Source organism: Canis aureus, chromosome 7 (genome assembly GCF_053574225.1).
Source record: "Canis aureus isolate CA01 chromosome 7, VMU_Caureus_v.1.0, whole genome shotgun sequence".
Classification (NCBI taxonomy): domain Eukaryota; kingdom Metazoa; phylum Chordata; class Mammalia; order Carnivora; family Canidae; genus Canis; species Canis aureus.
In genome coordinates this window covers 49,121,624-49,141,266 of record NC_135617.1, presented here as the reverse complement: position 1 = coordinate 49,141,266, position 19,643 = coordinate 49,121,624, and the positions used below count along the sequence as shown (strand labels likewise).

At 33.3% G+C, this 19,643-nt stretch overlaps 1 protein-coding gene across 1 annotated transcript in view; it reads right to left on the bottom strand.

The window, feature by feature from the left end:
• Positions 1-19,643, bottom strand: part of COL21A1 (collagen type XXI alpha 1 chain) — a 242,471-nt gene that overhangs the window by 104,809 nt on the left and 118,019 nt on the right. Inside the window, exons 7-8 of the mRNA XM_077903578.1 lie at positions 11,433-11,558; positions 7,143-7,694 (exon numbers count right to left, since the gene is read on the bottom strand). Coding sequence (XP_077759704.1) covers positions 7,143-7,694; positions 11,433-11,520 — 640 coding nt within the window. The 5' untranslated portion in view covers positions 11,521-11,558. The remainder of the gene's footprint in view (positions 1-7,142; positions 7,695-11,432; positions 11,559-19,643) is intronic.

Genomic DNA, 19,643 nt, shown 5'->3' with positions numbered 1-19,643 from the left:
AAAACAACCATAATAAAGATGCCCTATGAGCTTAAGAAACAATGGTATAAACAATATGAGGATACCAATAAAATAGAAAGGAGAACCAAAAAGAAATTTTGGAGCTGAAGAACACAATAACTGAACTGCAAAAAAAAATAAAGGACTGATGGGGTTACAAATCAGACTCAATCAAGCACAATAAAGAATCAGCAAACTTAAAGGTTATTTGAAAATATCTAGGCAGATAAATAAAAATTTAAAAGATGAGAAAGATTGAATAAAACCTAAATGACTTATGAGACACCATGAAGTACACCAATATGCATATCATGGGAGTTTCAGGAGAGAAAAAGACAGAGTTTAGTTAAAGTAATAACTAAAAACTTCTCAAGTCCAGGAAAGGTTATGTACAACCAGATTAAATAATCAAAAGAAATCCACATCAAGAGATTATAATCAAATTGTCAAAAAAAAAAAAAGAATTTTGAAAGCAGCAAGAGAAAAGCAGCTCATTATTTACTACTGGCACCCACCATATGATTATTGGCAGATTTCTCAGTAGAAACCTTGCAGGCCACAAGAGAATGGGATGATCTACTCAAAGTGCTAGCTGAGAGAAAAAACTGCCATTGATGGGGCACCAGGGTGGCTCAGTTGGTTAAGTGTCTGCCTTAGGCTCAGATCATGATCCCAGGGTCTTGGGATCAAGCTCCACATCAAGCTCCTTCTTCAATAGAGAACCTACTTCTTTTGCTCCCTCTGCTTGCTGCTCCCCCTGCTTGTGCTCTCTCAATCAAATAAATAAATAAGATGTTTTGAAAAAAATTTAAAAACTATAACTGGCAGAAATATTCTTCAAAAATTAAAGAGAAAAAAAAAAAACACTTTCCCAGATTAAAAAAGGCTGAGGGAGTTCATCATCCTGCCTTATAAGAAATACAGAGGAAGTCCATTAAGTTGAAATTAAAGAACATTAAACAACAACACAAAAGCATCGCAAACTATAAGACACTGTGGTTAGGGACACTTGGGTAACGCAGTCAGTTAGGCATCTGACTTCTGATTTCAACTCAGGTCATGAACTAAGCGTTTTGAGATGGAGCACTAACTTGGGCTCCATATTAGACATGGAGTCTGCTTAAGATTCTCTCTCCCTCTCCCTCTGCCCCCGCCCCCTGTGTGTGCCTGCTCTCTCACATTCTTAATCTAAGATAAAAAACAAATCTTAAAAAAAAAAAAAACCTCACCAGTTAAACATACAAATTCAGAATACTATAATATTGTAACAGTGGTGTATAAATCACTTTTAATTCTGATATAGAAGTTAAAAAACATATAAACAGTAACTATAACTGTAAAAATATACCAATGAATATAGAACATAAGATGATGTAATTTGTAACATCAATAGTAAAGTGTGAGGGCAGGAAGAAGCAAAAATATAGAGTATTTGTATCTGATGAAAATAAGTTATCAGCTTAAAATAGACTGATATAACTATATGATGCTTTATGAAACCTTTATAGTCACCACAAAGGAAATACCTATACAAAATACACAAAAGAAAATGAGAAAAATATCAAAACATGTCACTACAAAAAAAAAAAAAAAAAAGTGAATGAAGCACAAAGGAAGACAGCAAGAGGGAGTAAAAAAGGCATAAGGCAGGCTGAAAACAAGGAACAAAACAGTGATATTAAAGTCTTCCCTATTGCTATTTAAGATGTAAATGGATTAAACTCCCAAATAAAAAGACACAGAGTGGTTAAATAGACAAAAGAAAAAAAACAAGATCCAACTACATACTGTCTATAAGACATATACTTTAGGATTACAGACACACATAGGCTAAAAGTAAGGAGGTGGAATAAGACACTGTGCAAACGGTAACCAAAACAGAGCAAAGGTGGCAATACTTAGACAAAATAGACTAAGTCAAAACTCAACTATAATATGATGGTAAAGGGGTCAATTCACCAGCAAGACATAATTTTAAATATACATGAACCCAACATCATGGCACTCAAAAACATGAAGCAAACACTGACAGAAGTGAATGGAGAAATGGCAGACACAGAAACAGAAGATACAATAATAAGAGACTTCAATATTCTATTTCCTATAATGAATAGAACATCCAGACAGAAGACCAAAAAGGGAACACAGAACTTGAACAACAGTATGGACCAAATGGAGCTAACAGACAATGCAGAACATTCTACAACACAGCAGAATACACATTCTTCTTAAGTGCAAATGAAACATTCACTAGGATAGATCACATGCTACTTCAAAAAATACATCTTAACAAAGTTAAGAAGACTGAAGTCATACCAAATATATCTTCAAACCATGACATAATGAAACTAGAAATTAAGGGTAGAAGGAAAAGTGGAAAATTCACAAGTATGTGGAAATTAAACAATGTGCTCTTGAACAACCACTGACTCAAAAAAGAAATCAAAAGAGAAATTAGAAAATATCTTGAGACAAAAACTAAAACACAGCATTACAAAATTTATGGAATGTGGCAAAAACAGTACTAAGAAGAAAATTTACAGCAATACAAATCTACATTAAAAAGGAATAAAGATCTCAAACAATCTAACATTATTCATTTAAAAAAGAAAAACTAGAAAAAAAGGAACACCTGGGTGGCTCAATGGGTTAAGCAATTGCCTTCAGCTCAGGTCATGATCTCAGGGTCCTGGGATGGAGCCCCATATTGGGCTCCCTGCTCAGCAGGAAGTCTGCTTCTCCCTCTCTGCTGCTCCCCTGTCTTGTGCTCGCACTCTCTCTCAAATGAATAAATCTTTTAAAAAATTGGGAAAGAATTGAGCCCAAAATTAACAAGAGCAAGAAAAAAATTGAAATTTTAATCATCTTTAAGATATTTAAGATTAGAACAGAAATAAATGAAAGAATAAAACAAAAAAATCAAAGAAAGAGCTGATTTTTTTAAAGATCAACAAAACTGACATAACTTTAGCTAGATTAACTAAGAAAAAAAAGAAGATTCAAATAAATAAAACTAGGAATGAAAGAGGAGACATTACAACTAATATCTCAGAAATAAAAGGATCTTAAGAGACTATAATATTCATGTAATGACAATTTTCAGAACTTAGAAGAAATGCATAAATTTCTAAACTATACAACCTACTAAAACTGAATCATGAAGAAATAGAAAATCTAAACAGATGTGTAACTGATAAGGATACTGAATCAGTAATTAAAAACTTCCCAAAAAAGAAAAACCCAGGACCAGGTGTATTCACTGGCAAATTCTACCAAACACTTAAAGAATTAATGTCAATCCTCAAACTGTTACAAAAAAACTGAAGAGGAGGGAATACTTCCAAATTCTTTTTATAAGGCCAACACTTCCCTAACAAAAGCCAGAAAAAACACTACAGGAAAAGAAAACTAAAAATCCATATTCCTGATAAATATAGATGCAAAGGGACGCCTGGGTGGCTCAGCAGTTGAGTGTCTGCCTTTGGCTCAGGGTGTGATCCCAGTCCTGGGATCAAGTCCCACAACTGGCTTCCTGTGAGGAGCCTGCTTCTCCCTCTGCCTGTGTTTCTGCCTCTCTCTCTGTGTCTCTCATGAATAAATAAATATTTTTTAAAAAATATAGATGCAAAAATCCTCCACAAAATACTAACAAATTGAATTCAACAGCAATATAAAAAGGATCCAAAAAAAGCATGCATCATGGCGAAGTGGGATTTATCCATGAGATGCAAAGACAGTTTAACCTAATAAAATTAATCAATGTGATACATCTCATTAACAGAATAAAGGATAAAAGTCACAGGATCATCTCAATATATGCAGAGAAAAATTTTGACAAAATTTAACATTCTTTCATGATAAAAACACCAAATTAAGAAAAGAAGGAATTTGCCTCAACATAATTAAAGGTTATATATGAATAGCCCACAGTTAACATCACAATCAATAATGAAAAACCAAAAGCTCTTCCTTTAAGATCAGGAACAAGATAAGGATGCCCACTCTTGCCACTTCTATTCAAGATAATATTGGAAGTACTAGCCAGAGCATCAAAAGTAATAAAATACTAAGGAATAAACCAGGGAGGTAAGACTTCAACGCTGAAAACTACAAAAGATTGCTAAAAGAAACTAGAGAAATCACCAAGAAGTAGAAACATCTCATGTTCATGGACTGAAAAACTTAATAATACAAAAATTTGCCTAACACCAAAGTGATTCAATGCAATCTCTATCAAAATCCCAATGGTCAGTCACAGAAGGACAAATACTGCATGATTCCACCCTTATGAAATACCTAAAGTAGTCAAAATTCATAGCAACATAAAGTAGAATGGTGACTGCCAGAATGGGAGGGAGAAGGAAATGGGAAGTAGCTAGTCAATGGGCACAAAGTTTCTGTTATGCAACATGAAGCAGTTCTAGATATCTACAGTACAACACTGTGCTTGTAGTTAGCAATACTGTACTATACACTTAAAATTTTTAGGAAGTTAGATCTCATATGTTCTTTACATTTAAAAAAGAATTGAAAAAAATTAAACTCTCAAAGACATTATTTATCAGATAAAGAAATAATTGTCCATTACAAAAAGATCATTCTAAAATAAGGAACTTGTTGAAGAATACACCTTTAAGGAAATGGTAGATCTATGAAGATGAAATAATCCATGTGAGACCAAAGAAGTAAATAATATTTTCTTCACTGTGGGTCATTCACAGCAAGAGTATAAAAGTGAACAGTATTAGGAAATGGTAATCCTATATAATAAGCACCTCAAGGTAGAACTGAACCATTTGTCAAAAAAAAAAAAAATTCGTCAAAAGTGCAGAAACAAATTACGTGATTTGACGCTTCTGCCATACAATAATGCATTAATAATAATCTAATAGTTTTTAAAAAGTTGAGGGAAAAAAGCCCTTATATTCCAAGAACAATTTCAAAAACTATGTTTTAAAAGATGGCTATTGTACAGCATGTTTGTGAACTGAGTAGACACAGACATTACTTACATTCTTTCTTTGAGTGTGCATGAAGAAATATTTGGCAAGATTACAAATTTAATTTTTCTCTTACAGACTGGACATTTTTGCTAAAAGAATATTTTACTCCTTTTAAGCACAGCTACTCTTCCATGTGTAATTAGAATTTTTTAAATAGAATGCATTTATCAAAATACATATCTACAGAATGTCTCTACAGCAAGTACTGCCCAGACATACTTAATCAAATTTATATTTTAGGATTTAAAAGAATGGTAAGTAAATATCACCATGAAAAGTCTGCTTTAATAATGAAATATACCTAGCTTCAAACCCAAGAATTCTAACGACAAAACCAAAGAATTCTTACAACGTATTTAAAAATCTATGTATGTCAATTATTTTTCAATAAAACTGGGAAACAAATATAAATTCCTCTGTTCTGTTCAAATGACAAAGGTCAACACAGTCTTACTGTTAGAGCCATAAAAACATAACTGTGATGACTATTTCTACTTGCTATAGTACCTTTTTAAAAGTTTGATTAAAGAAAATGCTTAATTTCTATCACCTTTTTTTTAATTTTTTTTAATTTCTATCACCTCTTAAATAACCAAAATAATCTTAAATGTTTTTCTGTAGTATAGCCCAAAACAAAGATAAAGAAAATAGAGAAATAAATTTGTTTTCTAGACCACAATCACTTAGAAATGTTTCTATCAAATGTGAATCAGCCTATTTTTGAAGCTTTTGGAAAAAAACTTTTTTCCATTTTACATTAATATTACTTTTTAGGTATATTATATATTAAATGCCTATAATATTACAAACAAATTACACTCCCCCAAAATAACATGAACATAAGCATATCCATCTGCTAACAGGATCAGTATATACCAAAAACTGGAGCTTCTCCAGACCATGGACTTATAAACACAAAGTTAGATTTCATGGAATGATATAAAAATAATTGACTAGTAAGTATTAGATTTTTTAATGTTCTCTTACTGATGGTAGTAACTTAATCTCTCTCAAGTGCAATTTTTAACAGTTTTCCAGAGCTTTAACAATGTTAGTAATTTGATCTTTCTTTTTGAAGGAAATGAGATATTCCCATTCAGAATTCTATATATGAATATTATTATTTATAGTAGAAAAACTTAGAAATGAACTAAATACTTCCACTGAAGAATGGATAGAGAAGATGTGGGATGTATATATGTGCATATATACATATTTATTACTCAGTCATCAAAAAGAATGAAATCTTACCATTTACAATAGCATGGATGGAGCTATAGTGTATTATGCTAAGTGAAATAAGTCAGAAAAAGACAAATACCATAGGACTTCACTCAAATGTGGAATTTAAGAAACAAAACAGATGAACATAGGGGAAAAAAGAGGCAACCCTTAAAACAGACTCAACTATAGAGACCAAATTGAGGGTTGATGGAGGGAAGATGGGTGGTGGATGGGCTAAATGGGTGATGGATATTAAGAAGGTGCTTGTGATGAGCACTAGATGATATGTGTAAGTGATGAATCACTAAATTCTACTCCTGAAACTAATACTACACTATGTTATCTAACTAGAATATAGGTGAAAATATTTTTTAAAAAGAAGAGCATACAAAAAAAGGAAATTATTAAATTATTGTGGGAGACTGAAGTTGTCTGCTATCACGTTAATAGAGGATGAAATTTTACATAAAATAATAGAATATACAATAGTATGAAATTATTTATATAATCTTATCCTTATTTAGGCACAGGAATAAGCTCTCAGACACACAGAAATTTAAAAAAGACTGGGATGAAGAAGAAAAACTCATTAACAAGAATAATGATCATATGTGACTTAGATATACTCTTATTTTTTGTGTGCATTTTCTTTTATCTCCACAATTAGACATGCTGTAAATGAAAAGAAAAAGCAACAGTAAAAGTATGGTACTTTCCAACCATAGATTTTTTAAGTAATTATTTCTAAAAGCAAAATTTATCCAGAATAAATTAAACACAAAAACACATGTCCACCTCAATTCTAACATAATAGATAATTTGACATGAAATATAAATGCACTGGTATAAATAAGCAGGTTATAACAATATGTTAGAAATTTTAATTATTAATTTCCAAATTCTATTAAAGCTTACCTTCACAAAGTTTCTGCTTCATCACCTCCCTTATTTTGGATATTGCAATATAGTCTTCCACATAAAACACGTAAGTAGATGAAGGCTTATTGGCAATAGCTCTAAGTTCTGCATCTTCTGTTTCTGAACCAACGCCAATAGCAAATAATGTTATTTTACTATCTCTTGCTGCTTCTGCTGCATCTTTAACTTCATCTTGGGATTTACCATCTGTAAGTACTACTGCTATCTTAGTCAGAAACCGTGAGGACTTGGCAAAAAGGTAATCAAGTGCAAACTGGATGGCCTTTCCAGTCCTTGTGTTTCCGCCCAGGTAATGTATGGATTCCATTGCTGCCACCAAATTCTTTCCTGAATCATGGCTTCCAAGAGGAATCTCCAATACAGGGTAGTCACTATACTGGACCACTCCAACCTGAATAAACTTCGGTCCTATGTCAAAGTTTTTTGTGATATTGACAAGCCACTTTTTCACTATTTCAAAGTTTTCTGGACCAACACTGTAAGAGCCATCTAGGATGAAAACTAAATCTGTTGGAGCAGTACGACAACCTAAGTGAAAAAGAAAACCATCAGAGCATATTTGTTGTATGAAAAGCAAAACATGGGAGGCTTTTAACTGCATGATCTCTAAGTAACCTGATGTGGGGGGATCCTTTCACAACATACATGTGTATCAAATCACCATGAGGTACACATTAAATATAATACAATTTTATATGTCCATTATACCTCAATAAAGCTGAAATTTTAAAAAGAAAAAATAACCAATTCATAGGAGCTTTGTGAAGATTAAATAAGATATATGGCCTAGCTCAAGAAAACTCTAAATGAGAGCTATTATTTGTGTCGACATTTTTAAATCTTTTGTCTTTAAATTTAAAGATTAATGGTTCAGCTTTAAAAGTAGGGGGAAAAAAAACACACACTGTATATAACAGACAGATCTTTGTAGGGGCAGATATTACCATAATGAAACATTTAATTCCATCTCTCCATTGAATAAATGAAAACACAAAAATAAATAAGTATATGATTTTCAGCTATACACTAACAGTATTCTTTTAAGTTATCAAGGAAATATGGTTAGTTTAATGCAAAGCTGAGGTATTTACAAAAATATAAAACTAGTGATGGGAGGAAGAAATTTAAAAACAAAAATTTTTTTTTGCCAACATCGGGATTCAACTAGCTAGTAAAGATACATATTCTTTGATATAGTTGATAAAAGTTTAGTGATCCAAGGTCACCAATGTAATCTACTCTTGCAATACATGCAAGATGAGTGTTTAAAAATCTGATCTCTCTTTAGCCAATAATCTTGTGTGAAGTGAATCTTTGTTATGAGTACAAAGCTATTTCTTTATCCACACATATATAGACTGTTGTTTCAAGATACCAGGAAACACATGTGATCAGCACACCTTAGAGTTCTACTGGAGAACAAAAAACTATCTTTGGTGTAAGTTACACCTAGACAAGTTCTAAGCATTTGTGGAAAGAAAAAAAAACTTAACTTCCTTTTCCACAGTATTCAGCATGCCTTCAACCCTATTTCATTATATATATAAAATACATATATATATAATATATATATATAAAGTATATATATATATATACATGCTTTAGTGATCAGATGCCCAATATAATGATTTATTTTCTGTAGACATCACAAATAAGATATCTTAATTGCAAAGGAAAGTCCCGGGGAAAAAACAATGTTCAGGGACAACTAGTATTTGTATTTCATTGTATTTCTCCATTTGCTTAGAAGTAAAATCAATCAATCTCTCTCTTTTTCTTTCCCTCTCCTTTCCACTCTTTTCCTCATATTTGTCTACTTCCATATCTGGGATGACAAGGCTCACATGAAGATGCCTCAATTTTAAAGTTAACTCACCTATTACAGTAACCAGCCAAAATAAAACACTATTGTTGAACATGTAGTCCAGAGATTACCAAGAAAAATTTTAACTGCCAAAATATAGGTTTATCTCAAAAATGTAATCATGATTATGATGTCACCCTTAGGGTAGTGGTGCAATCCAAAAAAGCATGAGGGACATTATTCCAACATCCTCTGCCATGGTGAACACTGTCAGAGTTCAGGCCAGGGACAGCAGAAATGGAATTCTGCCCCAGAGGAAAGTTTTCTAACCCAAGGGAATGCAGTTCTTCTGGGGTTTTTTGGAAGCTGGATTGGGATTACAGACATATGCTTTTGTTGGGCTTTTGTGGGAGAGACAAAAGGACAGACAAGTGATGTTTGGAGAGTTCTTCAGGGTTGTTCTTCCTCAATACTATGAGACTCACTGTCTAGACCTGCCAGTGTTTGTATGTCACTTGATTCAGTGTTTATAAACTAGTACAGGGTTATTCTTGGCCCTCCCTATCCCTTTCTAGAGCCATGGACCATATATTTCATAACTGCAAGGTTAGCCAAGAGCATGGGTACAAAAGCAAGCACTTCCATTTATAAAGATTAGACAAAATACCACTCCAAAAGACCTCCTCCTTAGAGAGATGAATCATCAGTGTCAGAAAAAAAAATAGACTGAAGATCAAAAGCATAGTTCAAATACTAGTTACAGCTCTAACCAGCTGTATGGTATTAGGTAGGTTCCTTGAATTTTGTGAATCTCTTTCCCTATTCTAAAAACAGAGAAAAGAATATATACTTGGTTCTGGGTGCATGCTGATCATGTCTTACAACGTATTAATTTCCACCATTGTAGAATACAAATCAAAACCACAATGAGATGCCACCTCACACCAGTGAGAATGGTGGAAAATTAACAAGACAGGAAACAACAAATGGTGGAGAGGATGTGGAGAAAGGGGAACCTTCTTGCACGGTTGGTGGGAATGTGAACTGGTACAGCCACTCTGGAATACTGCGTGGAGGTTCCTCGAAGAGTTAAAAATAGAGCTACCCTATGACCCAGCAATTGCACTACTGGGTATTTACTCCAAAGATACAGATGCAGTGAAAAGCCAAGACACCTGCACCCCAATGTTTATAGCAGCAATGTCCACAATAGTCAAACTGTGGAAGGAGCCTTGTTGTCCATCAAAAGATGAATGGATAAAGAAGATGTGATATGTGTGTGTGTATATATATATACATATATATATACATATATATGTGTGTGTGTGTGATATGTGTGTGTATACACAAACACACACACACACACACACACAATGGATTATTACTCAGCCATTAGAAACGATGAATTTGCTTCGACATGGATGGAACTGGAGGGTATTATGCTGAGTGAAGTAAGTCAATCGGAGAAGGACAATCATTATATGGTTCCACTCATACGGGGAATATAAAAAATAGTGGAAGGGATTAAAGGGGAAAGGAGAGAAAATGAGTGGGAAATATCAGAGAAGGTGACAAAACATGAGAGACTCCTAACTCTGGGAAACAAACAAGGGGGGTAGTGGAAGGGGAGGTGGGCAGGGGATGGGGTGACTGGGTGATGGGCACTGAGGGGGACACTTACGGGATGAGCACTATATACTATCCGTTGGTAAATTGAACTTCAATTAAAAAAATACAAAAAAAATAAAAGAATATCTACTTTGTATAGGCCTTGAGTGGATTAAACTGTGTTATACAAACATTAAATTTCTTATTAATAAATTTTATGCAAGTTGAATCAAGTTGTTAAACCATATATTTTAAGTGCTATAGAATCCATCATTAATTTATAGTAGAATGTTTATGAGTTTTAAAATATGATTATAAGCAAACTTGTTTAAAAGAGGCATGATATCTATAAATAATGGCCTGGGTAGCAGAACTGCAATCAATATAACTCTCCTTCTCTAATGTAAGCTCTTCTATAGGCAATTAGAATAACAGTCACCATCTACTGAGATGTCACTGTGCTAAGCCATTAACATACATTATCCTGTTTACATGGATTATCTCATTATCTCTATGAGAGAAGCTCATAGGATGGTCCTAATAAGCCTATGAGGTAGGTACTTTATCTCTATATCACTAAGCCCTAAATGGCTGAGCATAAACTCAATACCAGATCATTTATTCCAAAGTCTGATGGGTAAAAGAGAACAAACAATTACCACAGAATTTTCTCAAAATTACCTCTGATAAAAGCTTTTATTCTCAGTTAATACATAACGTAGCAATTCATTTCATTTTAGGGAATTCTAGCATTAAAGACAATAAGAGTAAGGCCCTTAAAAGAATTGCTTGATATTCCCTAATTTGATTTCCACAATCAATTTGCTGATAACAAAAATGCTGATAGTTCTTACTTGATCTTATTTCCCCATCTTCAGCTAATACAGAATTCTGAAGAAGCAGGACCAAAACTATCCAAAGAAATGTAATATGGTGAGCCATGTTTCTGTTTTCGTTCTAATATTTTGGTTTTAGGATTCCTAAAGAGAAAAAAAGAAAAGAAGTGAAGTTAAATACATTAGAAAAATAAAAACATATACCTACCCATTATAAGTTTAAATTTTTTCATTGTAATACCCAGTTGGAGTAGTTTTTACTAGCCTTACAATAATTTCTATTGAAAATAGCCATATTTTTAAAAAGAAAGAACAAAAATAGCCATATGATCCTCTCAATTGATGCAGAAAAAGCATTTGACAAAATATATCATCCTTCCTTGATTAAAACTCTCCACTATGTAGGGATAGAGGGAATATACCTCAATATCCTAAAAGCCATATACAAAAAGCCTACAATGAATATCATTCTCAATGCAGAAAAGCTGAGAGCTTTTCCCCTAACATCAGGAACAAGACAGGGATATCCACTCTCACCAGGGTTGTTCAACATAATACTACAAGTCCTACCCTCAGCAATCAGACAACAAAAAAATAATAAAAGACATCCAAATTGGCAAAGGAGGAGTCAAATTCTCTCTCTTCACAGAAGACGATATTTTATGTGGAAAACCCAAAAGACTCCACCCAAAAATTGCTAGATCTCATACAGGAATTCAGCAGTGTGGCAGGATATAAAATCAATGCAAAGAAATCAGCTGCATTTCTATACAATAACACAGACAGAAGGAGGAGAAAATAAGGAGTCAATCCTATTTACAATTGCCCCAAAAACTGTTCCAAAAACTATGGAACACTCATGAAACAAAGAAATGGAAAAACATTCCACACTCATGGATTAGAAGAACAAATATTAATAAAATGTTTATGCTACCCAGAGCAATCTACATTCAATGCAATCCCTAGCAAAATACCATCAAAATTTTTCACAGAGCTGCAACACATAATCCTAAAATTTGTATGGAACCAGAAAAGACCCCAAGTAACCAGAAGAATGTTGAAAAAGAAAACCAAAGCTGGTGGCATCACAATTCCAGACTTCAAGCTCTATTACAAAGCTGTAATCAAAAAACAGTATGGTACTGGCACAAAAACAGATAGGTCAATGGATCAGAAGAGAGAACCCAGAAGAAGATCCTCATATGGTCAACTAATCTTCAACAAAGCAAGAAAGAATAACCAATGGAAAAAAAGAGAGTCTCTTCAACAAATGGGGTTGGGAAAATTGGACAGCCACATGCAGAAGAATGAAACTGGACCACTTTCTTACACCATACACAAAGATAAACTCAAAATGAATGAAAGACCTAAAGGTAAGACAGGAATCCATCAAAATCCTAGAGAAGAACACAGGCAGCAACCTATTCTACCTTGGCTTCAGCAACTTCTTTCTAGACACGTCTCCAAAGGCAAGGAAAACAAAAGCAAAAATGAGCTATTGGGACATCAGGATAAAAAGCTTCTCACAGCAAAGGAAACTATCAACAAAATTAAAAGGCTACCTATGGAATAGGAGAAGATTTTTGCAAATGACATATCAGATAAAAGGCTAGTATCCAAAATCTATAATGAACCTATCAAACTCCACACCCAAAAAACAAATAACCCAGTCAAGAAATGGGCAGAAGACATGAACAGACATTTCTCCAAAGATGACATACAAATGGCCAACAGACACATAAAAAAAAATGCCCCACGTCACTTGGCCTCAGGGAAATACAAATCAAAACCACAACAAGATACCATCTCACATCAGTCAGAATGACTAAAATTAACAAGTCAGGAAATGACAGATGTTGTGAGGATGCAGAGAAAGAAGAACCTTCTTACACTATTGGCGGGAATGCAAACTGATACACCTACCCTAGAAAACAATATGAAGTTCCTCAAAAAGTTAAAAATAGAGCTACCCTATGACCCAGCAATTGCACCACTAGGTATCTACCCCAAAGAAACAAATGTAGTGATCCAAAGGGGCACTTGCATCTCAATGTTTATAGCAGCAATATCCACAATAGCCGAACTATGGAAAGAACCCAGATGTCCATTAACAGAGAAATGGATAAACAAAATGTGAGATTATACCACACACAATGCAATATTACTCAGCCATCAGAAAAGATGAAATCTTATAGATTTACATTGCTGTGGATGGAACTGGAAAGTATTATGCTGAGCAAAATAAGTCAATCAGAGAAAGACAATTATGCAGTTTCACTCATATGTGGAATTTAAGAAAACAGGATCAATGGGGAAAGGAGGGAAAAATAAAACAAAATCAGAGAGGGAGACAAACTGTAAGAGACTTAACTATATGAAACAGACTGAGGGTTGCTGAGGAGAAGGGGTGGGGGTAACTGGGTGATGGGCATTAAAGAGAGCACATGATGTAATGAACACTGGATATTATACGCAACTGATGAATTACTGAACTCTACATCTGACACTATGTTAATTTAAATAAAACAAATTTTTTAAAAATTAAAATTATCCTTTATAAGAGAGAAGAGGTTCTGGGATGATTTCATCTGTGGCAGAAAGGGAATCCTCCACAAGAGGAGTAGGAATCTGCCACAGCATGGGAGAAACCAGCCAAAGTTGGTATGCAGACTGGAGTCCTGCAGAGTCCTTGCCACAGAGTGAGTATGCTCCCACCCAGTAATTCTTCCCCATGAGCCTTAACAGAGTACACAGAACACACAAGTAATACAAAGAAAATTGAGAGCAAAACAGAACAGCAAGAGAGAGCTTCCACTTTCTTCCACCTGTTGAGGTACCCAGGGAATTACACAATACAAATCTATGGCTTGCTAAAGTCTGGCGGAGAAGCAACAGAACTGAGAGTAAGGCCCTCTAGTCCTTCACTACAGTGGAGAGAGAGAGATCTCAAAAAGCAGAAAGCCAAAGGAAGTACAAGAGAGAAAAATAAAATTTGGAAATACAAAAAGGTGGAAAACATACTGTCAAGATAAAAGAAATCTCCCAAGGATCTCCCAAGATATGAGAAGAAGCAAGAGAAATCTGATGTCTCATTAGGATTAAAATATTCAGTTTAAGCAGATCTACAAATGACCTAAATATGAGAAATATCAAATAGGAACTGTAAAATTGTTATAAATATGTTAAAGAATCTAATGGACAACAATGAGCAAATAATATGAGAAATTTCAGATGAGAGATGGAAACCTTAAAAAAATGACACAAGCTGAAACGCTTGCCATGAAAAACATATCAAAAAATAACTCATACAATGGGCTTACCTACATATATCTGAGGAAAAGATTAGTAAACTTGAAGAGTCAACAGAAATTATCTAAAATGAAACCCAAAAGGGGGCTAGGAGAGAATGATAAAAGGAATGAGCATCTGAAATCTATGGAACAATATCAAGTGGTCTTGATTTAGCATACAAGCAATCAGCTTTTCAGATGGAAAGGAGAAAGTGAGTGTTTGAAATATTTGAAAATACAATAGCCAAAAGTTTTCTAAATTGACAAAGGTACCAACAATCAGAGAAAAAAAGTTAAACCCCAAGCAAGATAAAAAGTGAGTCACACCTAAGCACGTCACACTAAATTAGTATCAAAATAAAAGAGAAAATTCTGAAAACCAGCCAGAGGAAAAAGGACATTGCATACAGAGGGACAACAGTTTGAATTTTAGATGGAAATTTCATAGTCACAGAATGGGCAGATCAGAAAGACATAAAAATTCTAAATGTGTAGATATCTAACAATAAAGCTTCAAAATACATGGAACCAAAAAAATGGGGAAAAAAAACAAAAAATTTCAAATCAAAATGTTTCATTTTAACACCCACTTTTCAATAAGATTGAATTAGACAAAAAAAATTTCTAATGGCATAGGTTTGAAAAACATCAATCAACTTCACCTCATTGACATTTACAGAACACTTCACCTAACAGTAGCCAGAATATATATTCTTTTGTAATGGAAAATGCAATAGTCATATATAGGCTATATGCTGGAGAAAAAAAATAAGCCTCAAATTCCAAACAAATTAAATTACATCAATTATATTTCTTTGACCAAATGGTATTATATTAAAAAAGGAAAATAAAAGGAAAAAGAAGAAAATCCCAAAAGTCTTCGAAATTTAGCAACATATTTGTTTAATTCATAAGTAAAAGAGATCAGAAGGGAAATTTTAAAATATTTCAAATCAATTAATAACTTTTTTTAAAAAATCAAAATTTTGTGATGCAGCTAAAGCACTGCTTAGGGGGAAAGTTTAGCTTAAAAGGTATATATTAGAGAAGAATAATTCAAAATATTTAAACTTCCATTTTAAGAGGCTGGGGAATGTAGGGGTTCCTGGCTGGCTCAGTCAGAGGAGAATGCTTAATCTCAGGGTTGTGAGTTCAAGTCCCACACGGAGTGTAGAGATTACTTAAAAATAAATAAAAACTTAAAAATATATATTTTAAAGAATTTAGAGAAAAAAACAAATTAAAGCCAAAAGTAAAAGAACTGATGAAATAGAAAATTGAAAAATAAAAGTTAATTATTTGAACAAATGAAAATTCTTGGAAATCCTAGCAAGGATAACCAAGATATAAAACAGAAAACATAAATTATATGAGTCAATATTGAAATACGGGATGCCACTACAGAGCATACAAACATAAAAAAATAATAGACAGATAAAATAAAAAAAATTCCAGAACACACTACCTATAAAAGGTATTCTAAATTGAAATTCTCTATTAGAGAAATTGAATGTTGAAACAAAAATTTTCCCAACAACACAAAAAAGCAAAACAAAGTAAAAAACTCTCCAGATCTAGTTTCACCAGTAATTTCTACAAACGTTTAAGAAAAAAAAATAGTAATCAAATTATTTTATGAAATGAAATGAAAATAGAGGCAAAATTAACTCTCCCCAACTTTTTGTATCAGACCAACATAACCCTAATAGAAAATGAGACAAAGATATTACAAGTTATGAAAGCTATAATCCATTATCCCTCGTGAACAAAGATGTAAAAAAAATCCATAAAATATTAGCATATCAAATCTAGCAATATATAAAAAAGATCATGACCAAGTAAAGGTTATCCCAGTTATGCAAGATTGGTTTAAGTTTCGAAATTCAACTGATGTGATTTAAGAGACTAAAAAATAAAAATCACATGAACATCTCAATTTATACAGTAAAGGCATTTAACAAAATTAACACCCATTCATGATAAAATTCTCAGCCAACTAAAAATAGAAGGGAACTTCTTCAACATGATAAATGCCATGTATGAAAAATCATCAGCTAGCATCATAATCAAATGGTGAAAGCTGAACAATTTCTCCCCCAAATCAGTAAGAAGTTAGACATATTCTCACATCACTTCTATTCAAAGATGTACAGTCTCAGCCAATACCATATTCAAAATGAAAAATAAAAGATATAAAGCCTATAAAGAAATAAAATTATAATTATTTATAGACAACATGATTTTCTACATAGAAAACTTTTTGACATCTACCAAAATGTTAGTAAAACTAATATATCAATTTAGCAAGGTCACAAGACACAAGGATAATAGGGTTTTATTTTTTAAAAGCATATCTACATACTAGCAACAAAACTGGGCAGTGAGGGAGAATGTAATACTATATTTAATAGTATCAAAAGCATCATAAACCTAATGAAAAATGTGCAAGACCTCTCTACTAAAACATATAATACATTGTTGAGAGCAATTAAAGAAAGCACTAAATAAAGATCTACATTAATAAATTAAAATACTCAGTAGGGGCACCTGGATAGCTCATTTAAGCAACTAAATCTTAATTTCAGCTCTAGCCATGATCTCAGGATCATGAGATCAAGCCCCAGTTCAGGCTCTGCACTCACCATCAAATCTACTTGGGAGTCTCTCTCTCCACCCCCACTCCCACCCCCACCCAGACCCTCCCCCAGCTTGTGCTCTCTAAATGAATAACCTTAAAAATAAAAAGACTCTGTATTGGTTACATGTCCACTTTTCTTAAATTGATATATAAATTCAACACAACCCAATCAAAATCCTAGCATATTTTAAAAAGAAAGTGATGAACTTATTCTAAAATTATATAAAATGCAAATGATTTTCAATTAGAAAAGCAATCTTAAATGAAAAACAATCTTCAATAACGAACAATCTTGATTAAGAAAAACTAAACTGGAGAATTTACACTACCTGATTCTGGATTATAAAGCTCTAATAATCAAGAAACTATGTCATTGGCATAGGGATAAACACAGAATGGAACACAAGAGAGTTCAGAAATTGACCCACACTTACACAGTCAATAGATTTTCAATACAAGTGTCAAGGTAACTGAACAGGAAAGTCTTTCCAATAATGGTGCTGGACCAACTAGATAAACACAATAAAATGATCCTTGACACCCCATCTCATTCCACATACAAAAAATAGATAAAGTATAGATACAAATGTAAAAGCTAAAACTATAAAGTTTCTAAAAGAAAATTTAGGAGAGTATCTTCATGGCCCTGGGATTAAGCAAATTTTCTTAGGACACAAAAACTACTAGCAATTTTAAACATGGATACATTAGATTTCACCAAAATTAAACATTTGTTCCTCAAAAAAACCATTAAGAATACAAGCCAATATTCACAATACTTACAAAAAAAATGACCCATTCCTAGAATATATAAATTTTTTAAAGTTTTACAATATTACTCAGCCATAAAAAGTAAAATAAAATCTTGCCATTTGTAATGACATGGATGGACCTAGAGGGTTGATAATTGTATAATTTGTTGTATATAATTCAGACCTCAATGAAAAACAGTCAATGCAGTACCATCACAGTCATTTTCCAATTAGGCTATCCCCTCTAGACACAGAGCTATAAAAGGCAAAAATGTCAATGAGAGGCATTTTTGGTGAGTCATTACCAGGATGTGCTGTTTTATGACAACAATATGTGCTAATAAATATTGAGTAACTTCCTCCCCAAAAGCCTCAAAGTTGAGTTATTCTGCTCCTCTACCAAAATCATCTTCATTATTTCTATGTAGTATCTAATTCCTTCAGAATTCTTGGGATAAAGTTAATTGTCTGATTTTATTAAATTCTAGACTGACGACCATTAAAGTAGATGATATGAAAAGAGCATTAAATTAAATATATGTTACTGTCATGTTATTTAACCTTGGAAACATAACTGGTATGTTTTATAAATATATTTTATAACTAGCTCATTTTACATATGCTTAAGGGCAATGTATATAAACTGAAGCATATCAAATTTTAACTCTTACTTCAATCACCTGGGGAGTTTGTTAAACATATGGATGCCATAGTCCTAACCAGTAGCTTCAGATTGTAGAGGAAGGGACCAAACATTTAAAAATAAAAAGCTTCTCATATCCATATGCTAATGTATACCAAAGTTCTAGAAATTTGGTATAAGGTAATCCAAAAATGATAATAAGGAAAAAAGTTTTACAACTCCTATGGTTCCTATTATTCTGGTACAGAAATAAGTTAGCAACCCCAAATAGGAAAGCATTACTCAGAGACTCTCTACAAGCAAAAACGTGTAAAGATTTGCTACTCAAAGAGTGGCTCACATGTCATCTTTAATTAAGATGTTTAATTAAAAGCATATAAATAGCAATAATGCTATATAAATAATTCTTAATGGATAATGAGAAAAGAGGGAATTACTTTTAACAGAATGTTGGAATTTAAACTGTGCTCCTGGGACGCCTGGGTGTCTCAGTGGTTGAGTGTCTGCCTTCAGCCCAGGGTGTGATCCCAGAGTTCCAGGACCGACTCCCACATCGGGCTGCCTGCATGGAGCCTGCTTCTCCCTCTACCTATGTCTCTACCTCTGTGTGTGTGTGTCTCATGAATAAATAAAATCTTTTTTTAGATTTTATTTATTTATTTATTCATGAGAGACATAGAGAAAGAGAAAGAGAGGCAGAGGGAGAAGCAGGCTCCATGCAGGGAGCCTGATGTGGGACTCGATCCCGGGATTTGGGATCAGGCCCTGGGCTGAAGGCAGATGCTCAACCACTGAGCCACCCAAGCATCCCTAAATAAAATCTTTTTAAAAAAAATAAACTATACTCCTCTGTTCATGTAGATACAGCTAAATGCACACCAAGCAATCCAGCTTATAGATTTAACA